The sequence below is a fragment of the Juglans microcarpa x Juglans regia genome, chromosome 7D, assembly GCF_004785595.1.
Source record: "Juglans microcarpa x Juglans regia isolate MS1-56 chromosome 7D, Jm3101_v1.0, whole genome shotgun sequence".
Classification (NCBI taxonomy): domain Eukaryota; kingdom Viridiplantae; phylum Streptophyta; class Magnoliopsida; order Fagales; family Juglandaceae; genus Juglans; species Juglans microcarpa x Juglans regia.
Window position 1 is genome coordinate 25,183,370 of NC_054606.1, and position 9,877 is coordinate 25,193,246.

General features: G+C 35.0%; 2 protein-coding genes across 5 annotated transcripts; both read right to left on the bottom strand.

Moving 5' to 3' along the window:
• Nucleotides 1-749: 749 nt before the first annotated feature.
• LOC121239336 lies at nt 750-5,441 on the bottom strand. The gene is made up of 2 exons (XM_041136566.1): nt 4,872-5,441; nt 750-1,431 (listed from the first exon to the last, which is right to left on the bottom strand). Exon 2 carries the CDS (start codon nt 1,381-1,383, stop codon nt 973-975), a length of 411 nt encoding a protein of 136 aa, XP_040992500.1. The 5' UTR covers nt 1,384-1,431; nt 4,872-5,441; the 3' UTR covers nt 750-972.
• Nucleotides 5,442-6,362: 921 nt separating this feature from the next.
• Nucleotides 6,363-9,191, bottom strand: LOC121239335 (pentatricopeptide repeat-containing protein At5g59600-like). 4 transcript variants are annotated; one of them, XM_041136565.1, is made up of 4 exons: nt 8,165-9,191; nt 7,311-8,065; nt 6,859-6,935; nt 6,363-6,601 (listed from the first exon to the last, which is right to left on the bottom strand). In XM_041136565.1, the coding sequence occupies exons 1-2, from the start codon at nt 8,991-8,993 to the stop codon at nt 7,323-7,325; spliced, it is 1,572 nt and encodes a 523-aa protein (XP_040992499.1). In that variant the 5' UTR covers nt 8,994-9,191; the 3' UTR covers nt 6,363-6,601; nt 6,859-6,935; nt 7,311-7,322. The 4 variants fall into 4 exon arrangements, with proteins under 4 accessions (XP_040992499.1, XP_040992498.1, XP_040992496.1 ...); XM_041136564.1 differs by having other exon boundaries at nt 6,363-6,605; nt 6,859-6,930; nt 7,311-9,191; XM_041136562.1 differs by having other exon boundaries at nt 7,311-9,191.
• Between the last annotated feature and the right edge of the window lie 686 nt (nt 9,192-9,877).

Sequence of the window (9,877 nt, forward strand, 5' to 3'; positions counted from 1 at the left end):
AGAGTAGTGTTAGATATAATTCTAGGGAGTTCAAACTTGGCACACTCTTTTTCTTTTAAAAAAAATAAAGTTCACTATTAAAAAATTGACTTTTTTTATTTTTATTTTTTATTTTTTATTTTTTATTTTTTTGTGGATTCTTGATTTACTCCCTCTTTTTAAAAAAAGAGGAATCTTGCACCGAATATCATTTCTCTATTTAAAAAGCTTAAATAACAATATGAAATTCTAGATAATAATTACAAAATACTAATTTCAAGATTCTTTATATATTTTATTTTTAAAAATTCTATACAATTAAAAAAAAAAATCTAATACTAGTCCCAGGTATCTAAATAAGGTAATCAAATATGGTTGAATGTTGATCATCAACATGTCACCCATCTCCTCTACCATGCTACATTTGTCTCCAACTATTCAAGCAGTGCATTGAAGTGCTTAGCATGGAGATTATCCACCAATTTTTCTTTTAATCTCCAACTATATACTTCAGAACACATGTTACTGAGAAACTCAAGTTACCAAAATACTTAATCACTTCCCCAGCAACTCAAGAAGAATAAGCCGACAGTCATCTGTGACATGCCATAAACTCTCTCCACCCAACCTTGGTGCATTTGCTAAAGGATTTTGAGAAGAAAGGGGATGGAGATCTGCTTATTTTACCGGATGTAGCAAGTAAATATCATTGGTAAAAGAAAATGGAAACAGATTAAGCATGCATATTTATATAATACAAAAACAGATCATGCAACCATAAAAATATAATAGCATTATGGGAAATTACAACCGGTAGAATAAATTCCAAATCTCACAATTTAAATTAAAAACGAATGATAAAGAACTACCTAAATGGATAAGGAACAAAAATCAAAGCATTATGAAACTTGTGGTTATCTAGGTCACACTTCCTGCACAATCCAGTATTGTGAAATGGAAGAACCATTGGGATAAAAAGGCAAAGCCATAATCTCACTTGCACTCAACACCTGCTTCGGCAGCACGCCGAGGCTTGCTTTTTCGTCTGCTTCCATTATGCCGAAATCCATTAGACTTGGTCGAATCATCAGTGCTTAATCGGTTGCCATTACAATTTTCCTCCTCTACAGAATCTGGTTTCTCTTTTACCTGTGAGTTTCGCTTTCTCTTCTTTCCATTTTCTGTAACAGGACTCTTCAGCTCTTTCCTGGGAGTACCAGATTTTGCATTCTCACTGTCTTCCTCTTCTATCTTTCCAATTTCTTCTTCATCAATTTCATCCTTTAGTGGTTTCTGTGGTCGCCCTCTTCTTTTCTGTGTGGGAATTTTCTCTTCCTCGCCACTTCCAGGATCATCATGATTGGTAGCAGTTAACTTCTTCCCCTTTCCTCTACCCCTACCCATAGTCTCAAAGCTCCACAAAAGAATAACTCATACAAATAAAGAAGATTTCTGCTAGACAGAAAACAAATATAGACGAGTCAATATAATCTAAGTTATTACATAGTCTAAATCAATCAATATAATAGCAGCTTCCAGTGATACCACAACGGACTAAATAGCAACTAGCATAGACACACTACATTACAGTTCTACTGGGTTCACAGTCTATTAAGTTATTAATAGTTGTACTTGGTCAGGAGCTTCTGTTATTGATGTTGGATTAGGACTTCATTAAGGATCTGGTGAGTAGATTTTAGTAATTATTTCTTACCATGTTGCTAGTAAGATGAAAAAGTTATCTTCAGGAGCTTTTAGAAGTAGTCTATTAATCACAACATTTTTCTTTAATCTCTGGTACTCGAAGCCTATATAAGTCGTCTGGAAATTTCTCATGGATGAAAAGGGAAATTTCTTGTTAACAGTAAATTGTTAACTTATTGGAGGTTTGATTTCCCTCAAATGAAATCAACAATCCTTATATTTTTCTCACGCTCCTGTCATTTGGTATTAAGGCCTAGGCATGAGGAATCGAGCTGGCCAACAACAGATGATGGTTTACGAAATTGAAATTGATCTATACAATTGAGGAAATCAATAGAAAATCCGAGGAAGCTACTAATCACTCATGCCGGTAGAGGCAATCAAGGGCAGCATCGCTCGTTCACTCAGGCAAACATTAGCTGGGTTTTCAATGCTTCAATGCAGATTGGATCCAACAAATTGGGATTGTTGTGCCAAACAATTCTTCGAGCATCAAGGCACGTTCACAGAGGAAACACCTGATGTGACCCCCATCAAAGAGGGACAAGGATAAGGATGAAGGGAAGATTGAAAGTAAGGTTGCCAAAGGGTTAGAGAGTGAGAAAGAAAAGACAGGAGAGAAAGTAAAAGAGAAGACAAAGGAAGTTAAAGAGGAGGAGCCAGAGCCAAAGACTCCTGCCATCAATTGCCCTGTATGTGAGACGAAATCAATTGGGAGGACTGTTGTCTCAATTGAAAAGGTAGCAGTCAAGAAATTCAAATTGAAGTTCTATATTTTTTGTCTTTGTTAAAGAGGGGAATTAGAAATACATAAAAATAAATCTGTAGATTTCAATCTTGGGGACAAGGTGCTCCATGAGGGAGAGGAAATGTTACAGTTCAATTGCTTACATTATCTTACGTTATTATTAGTTGTTGTGTTAGGAGTCTCTGTTAGCAATCCTGGATTAGGATTTTTTGTTAGCTATGTAGATTTAATAAGTAAAAACATTCCAGACATTGCTAACAAGACTCCAAATACAACATTGCTAACTACAGATTCCTATTTAAGAACTATGAGTTTAGTTGATATTAGTAGTTGGAAAATGCTATTATGCCCCATGAGTTTGCCCCCTCATTTTGACTGGCTTATGTCTTTAATTTTTTAATTTTTTTTGCTTATTGGTTAAGGAAGTGACTTTTAGTGTATTGGTGTATTTTTTGAAAAAAAATATTTAAAGATGTTTAAAAGATGCAAAAAAGAAAAGAACAAAAAAATAAAATGTGGAATTTGTACTAGTTGACAGCTGGGCGGCACACTAGCATCACTCATTAGTAGTTATGTCTTACCAGGTTGCTATTAGGATGAATACAGTTGTCTTCTAGATACCCAAGAGTCTGTTACAGGAAGTCTTCTATCCTTATCAAATGTATTCATTTATAATAGTCAATTGTTAACTTAGGATGATAGCAGTGAATACAATTATTATTCATCTTAAGTTAAAAGTTTTTTTTTAATAGCCAATTGCTGCTATCAGGATGAATAAAGTTGTATGAAACCTATAGAAAGCGTGGAGGGAAATAAGAACTCACGGATGAAAAGTGAAACTACTTGTTTCTTGATAAGTAATGCAAGGTTAATTTAATAGACTTGGCAGTTAGGTCTCCACTGGATGAAGGCAAGTAGGAAGTTTCATTGCCCTCAAATGAAATAAAATAATTCTTATATTTCCATCACACATTATTTCCCAATAAAAACAGACTTGTGGTACATTCAGACACCTCATATCTAGAAAAAAGCAATACAGTCGGACATCTTTTTTTTTTTTGATAACTAATATAGTGAGACATCATCAAAATAAATACATATTGTCTTTCATGGCATTTGCAATAGATCAGTTTTCACATGAATAAAGGAGTACTATCTTTAGCAATCCAAGGGTTAAAGGGTGACATTACAAAACTATGGTGCTGACTCTTTGAGCCCCAACACCTCCTCCCCTCATAAGACTAGGGTAGAGGCTTAGGGCTGGTTTGTGAAATCTCATCTAATCATTACAACTTTCCCAAAATTTCAAACAAAATACACTAAACAATTCAACTTTTTCAAATCTCAAAACAAAAATAATATTAAAAAATTATATTATGACAATATTTTATTCAACTTTCATCTCATCTCATCTGTATAACCAAACAAAGCCTTAGGTTACGAATTCATGGAACACCATATCCTTGTGTAGATGGGAAGCAAGGTAACATGAGGCAACTAGTTATAACATGAAACGGCTGGATAATGTGCCCTTACTAGTAACAGCTAGTTGCAGCACACATTGTACTAGGGAAGCGGTTGAGATTCTAATGATGGATGGCTGTAGAGGATAGAAATTCTTCGGTTCTTTGCCCATGGCTACTTTGCCAGAGATTGCAAAGGAAATGATGGGAATCCTACAGACGAAGAAGAGGCAGAGGCATCACCTCTCAACATCTTATAAGTGCATAAGAATTAACCATCTAAAGATAGCATCTGATTAAAAAAAGCCTTTGCTCTCCATTTGGTTTCCAAGAGAAAAAATTGGAAACCAGTTTTTAAACCATTGTTTGCAGTTGTTTCTGTGATCCGCAAAAAGATGAGCTTGACTAACCTTAACAGCGTGCTTCGTACTTACAGGAGAGGCTTTTTCTCTCTATGGTCAGAAATGATAAAAATTCAATATTGTTAATCACTTTCAACTCGTCTGTATTTTTATTTTAACAAATCCAGCCACAGAATACAGAAGATTTGCCTTCTACAGATGCCAATTAGAAAGAGAACAAAATAATAAAACTTCTGCTATATCCACAGATTGAAAGATTTTATATCTGTTGACTTTAACACATCAAAGTGCACCGACATAGAAATTGTGAAACTTAACTCTTTACAAAAGGAACATCCGCACAAAGCCTCGATTAACGCCAAGGTTAGAATGATTACATGAAATTATGACATCTTCAAGATCAAAGAATCAGAATTAAGGTTTTATAACAAAGCGAAATCTCCAAAAACAGAAAACTAAGATCTGAAACAAAGTATAAACTGGAGAGAACTAAAAAAAAATTAAATAGAATGCAACGAGTTGCAACTCTCAAAAGTTCAGAACACCAAGAATAAAAGCAATATATGGAACAATAAAGAATCAATAGATAGAGACGAGAGAGGACAAGATACTAACCAGATATGAAAAATAGCTTATTTGAATCTTCAACGCGAAACCCATTACTTACTTTGAATCTGTTAAAGCAACCGTATAACTTAAAAGAGAGCAAGACCCAGATGGGTTTTTCTGTGCCAGCGGATTTGCAGAGTGAAAGCTGAGAAAAATAAAGGATTTTCGATGGCAAAAACTATGTTCTGAGGTTGAAATATTGGATACCCAGATCAAGAAATAGTGAGATTCAAATAGATTAAGGATTAGGATACGAGGAACAACACGTTGGCCCCCCCAAAAAAATTGAAAAATGAAACGGAGAACAGGAGAGAGAGAGAGAGAGAGAGCGAGCGAAAGAGATATTTGTCGATTGGCTCTGTACTCTGCGAGTCGTAGTGTAGTGTAAACTGAGATATGGTTCCAAGAAAATTGAAAGAACAAGGGCCTTTTGGTAAATCAAAGAGGTTCGGAAGTGAGAATGGCCCTAGTCTAGGCCCTCCAAAAGTTGTAGTTAAACTCCAAGTCGAAGGTAAAACTTTCTAGTTGAAAAGTGGATGCCATTCGTCTCCGGAACTGAAACCCAATACTCTTAAGGCAAGCGTAGAGCAATTACTTGAGTCACGAGGATTGGGTTTCTTTTTGAAATACATGCTGCTCTTAAATAAAAGAAATTGGAGGTATACGAGAAGGGGTGATGCCTAGCTAGTTTCTTTTTCGTGAGTTTGGATATGATAATTGAGAATAAATGTTTCTTAAGCTAGCATGATTGCACTCTTTTCATATGTTTGGTTTGCAGTCAATTCATTAGTTATAATAAGAAATATCATTGTTAGTAGTAAGTAGTAACCCCTTCACCTTGATAGGCTTGGGTCTTCTCCTTTCCTTTCCTTTCCAAAATGGGGTTGAATACATGGTTGATAGCATTGGATCCAAAATGGAATGCATGCACGTGAAAAATAAAACCCTTTTTTTTTTTTTTTTTCCTTCTTAACTTGATGAAAGTCGTATATGTGACTCAACCTTTTTTAAAATCCTCAATATCTCTTTACAAGATTGGAGCTTTAATTTCGTGCATCTTTTAAGTCACAAAAAAGGTGAGGTGCATGCATACTGGCTAGGCTCTATGCCCAAGTCATATTTGCTCTTCCATTTAAAGATTTTTCAAAATTCAAATAAATTTACGTTACACTATTAACATATCCATCCCTAATCTTTTGCCTAAATCTTTGCAACCTCACCATGCTAAAATGCTTTTTCTTTTTAATGAATGATCTTTTCTTCTAGAGAAGGAGATATTTGAAGAAGTGGCAATGATTTTCTTTGAGAAAACAGATTGAATTATACAAAACGTCACAAGTTATACTTTCTGGGAAAATTGGTTGCTAGAAATAGCTTCTCAACTTTATTTATTTGAATTAGCGAACTAAAGTCTTCTGTACAGAGGTTTGATCTGAAAAGAGATGAATATATCCTGTTTTGTGGTATTGACGGATGTTACCCAATTTAACTCAGCAATTCGGTTCCAATTTGACCTAAGGGATGTAATTTAAATTGGAATTACACATTGTAAAGTTTCTTTCTTCTTCTCCATCAGTTTCTTTTTTGTGGGGGAACTCATTACAAGATGAAAACACTTTCTTCTGTCGATGACATAGGGCCCAATCAGGTGACCCAGAACAATTTGCGCCTAAAGTCCTTAGAATTTACAAGGAGCATTGTAATGCATAGAGACTTCGGGAATGCTGCAGTTTCTTCTATCTCCATTTATGCAAAGAACATGATGCTCTTATAAGGTTTAGAATGAAGTGTACATATGTTTGAAAAAAACAAGTTCTGAATTTGGAAAAGAGTTATGCTGTGCGAACGAGAAGCCTAGTTGATTATTTCTAGCTGAACTCCTTATTATGCTTATCCCAAAAAAATCATATTCGAAGTGTAGATGGGTGGAAAAGTTGTTTAAGAGAAAGATAAAGACAAATTACCTTTAGAATAAAAGCTAGGAACTACTGACCTCATTATTCAGCCCAAAAACCAATAGCATCCGACTCTTTAGAATCTCCATCATCTTTATCTTCTGTCTGACCTTTTCAGCACGTAAGAGAGAAATAAAATTCAGAAGATTATCAAAGCTGCAAAGAGAAGGTACGGTATTAAATTAACTCATACATCTTTGTCAAAGATTATTGATTATTAGGAAAAAAAAAGTAAGGCCAATGCCTATTTTCCCATTGCTAATGGCATAGAGTGAAATGTCTGCCCCTTCTCTGCTCAAGGCATGGAAGAGAATGGTGTGAAAGCAGTTCTCAACAGTCAATATTTTAAATTAATTACCCACATTAGATGATTTTGACGCTTCAATATTTCAGCCATTCCAAATTTCATACACTTTTATAAATTAAATAATTCTGAAGCATCAAAATCTAAACTGAAATCACTAAGAACAGACTTGGTTAGAACACACACCTGCTTCCATTTTCACTTCATCACTTTGTTTTTCCTCTCAAAAAAATCATTCATCTTTTCTACCCAACTAAATCCAGGCTTCTTAAGAATGTTCTTTTTCTTCATCAACTTCCTTACATTCTCCACCTCTTCCCAATCTCCATCAGCAGCGTAAATATTTGACAACGTCACATAACCTCCAGGTTTCTTCAAGTCCATCCTCAGAGTATCCTCAGCCATCATTTTAGCTAGATCTCTTCTTCCGTGGATTTTACAACCATTGAAGAAAGCTCCAATAATCGACTCAGGGACTAGTATAGGCATCTCCTTCACCAACTCATATGCTTCTTCCATCCTTCCTGAACGGCACAGAAGATCAACAACACAAGCATAATGTTCTTTTCCAATCTTGACCCCAAAACTCTCTTTCATAGACCTAAATATCTTCAAGCCTTCATCGACTAACCCATTGTGGCTGCACGCAGAAAGAATGCAAACAAAAGTCACTTCATTTGGCCGCATTCCTTCTTCTTGCATCTTCTCAATTAAATGTATTGACAAATCAACCATTCCATGCTTCCCATAGCATCCAATCATGGCATTCCATGACAAGATATTCTTGTCACGATCAGGAATCCTGTGAAAGACGGTTTGAGCATTCTTCACAAGACCACATTTCGAGTACATGTCAACAAGAGCAGTTGCAACAAAGATATTAACATCAAGCCCCATCCTGTAGATCAACCCATGAATTTCTCTCCCCCTTTGAGTTGAACCTGTAAATCCACATGCAGGGAGAAGTCCTGTCACAGTCACATGATTGGGTTTAATCCCCAAAACAAACATGTACCTGAACAATTTGAATGCTTCACCACCTTGCTGGCTCTGCACAAAACCAGAAATCAACGCATTCCAAGTAACCAAATCAGGAACTAACCCTTCTCTAATCATTCTAGAAAAAAGCACGAACGCTCCTTTGGTATCTCCGGACCTAGCATAACCAGCTATCATTGCATTCCAAGTGAAATCATTCGGTTCCAATCCCTCCAACTTCATCCGCTCAAACAACACGAGCGCTTGGTCAATCTTCCCTATGCCACAGTAGCCACATATCATCGATGTCCAAGAAGCAACATCTCTATTGACCATTCTATCAAATAGTCGACGAGCATAACATACTTTCTCACATTTAGAATACATATCAATCAAAGCATTTGCCACTGATACATCGTTCTCAAAACCCATTTTCTTCGCCACAGCATGAACTTCTTTGCCCTTCTCAACATCCATCAAACCAACACACGCTTTCAACACAATTGAAAACGTGAACTTATTGCCAGCATTTCCCAGCTCTTGCATCAACCAAAAATACCCAACTGCCTCCTCATAGTACCCACTGAATGCAGAAGTCAATACCATCCAGTTAAACGCGAAAACATTTGGGTTCTGAATTTTATCGAACACGAGCCTCGCCGACCTCAAGTCCCCACAACTTGCATACATCCCAACAAGCTTTGAATTCAAAGACAACAGGTTCGTGTCAATTCCAGTGGTCAACAACAGTGCATGAACTCGCTTGCCCGGTCGCAAAGCCTTTTCTTTCAGGAATTTTTGCAAACAAAAAGCGAACCAGTCGGGGGACAATTTGAATGATTTAATGGCCAGTGTTATCATTATTTGATGAAGCACCCTATCAATGCCCATAGATCCATACCCATTAAAGGGCAAAAGCCTTCTTCTGCATACGAAGCGTGCGATTGATATCTAAGCGAATCAAGGACTAGAACACAAGGACGACGAGTGAGTAACATCAAGGGAAGTGTATTAACTAATGGAAGAAAGGAGAAAGCTGCAGATATGCTTTGAAGTTTGGATTTTTGGTTCAGTTGGTGAGGGTATAGATTCGAGGATGGTGCGTACTGTCAGAAGCTTCATCCTGAGTCCTGACGAAGTGGTCTGTTTTCGTGGAGCTTGCTCGCCTTTTAAGAGATTAGCATTTGGCCATCTATTTTTTAAATTTTGATTAATATATAATTTTTTTATTTTTAACTAATCATTCAAAATTTAAAATCTATCTTAGATTAATTATCATACTCTATATAATAATAAAATATTATTATTTATATTTTTTTAATTAATTTATATTTTATATTTATAATATTTAATAATCTCCAACAATCATATTCATTTTTATTTTTACAATTTAACAATCTATAATATAATAATCTCAAAAAATACTTTTAGACTTGATATAATTTTTTTTATATTTAAAAAGAAGAATAGATTTACTGTAACTTATAGTTTGGATGAAAATAATTTAACTAATTTAATATAGAATAAATATAGATGATATTTGTTAAATTTAAAAATGAAAAGACATTTGACTAATTGAATTGTCAATGATCTAACAACTTACCTTTTTCTTTCTGGATGGAAATGGTGGCATAGGTCTTTTATTTTTTAGAAAAATAAAATAAAATATATATATATTTAAAATAATCATAATATTATTAAAATATATTTTTTTAATCAATAAGAAAAAATGAAAAATAAAAGATTTTATCAATAACATATAAAAACTAATGAGA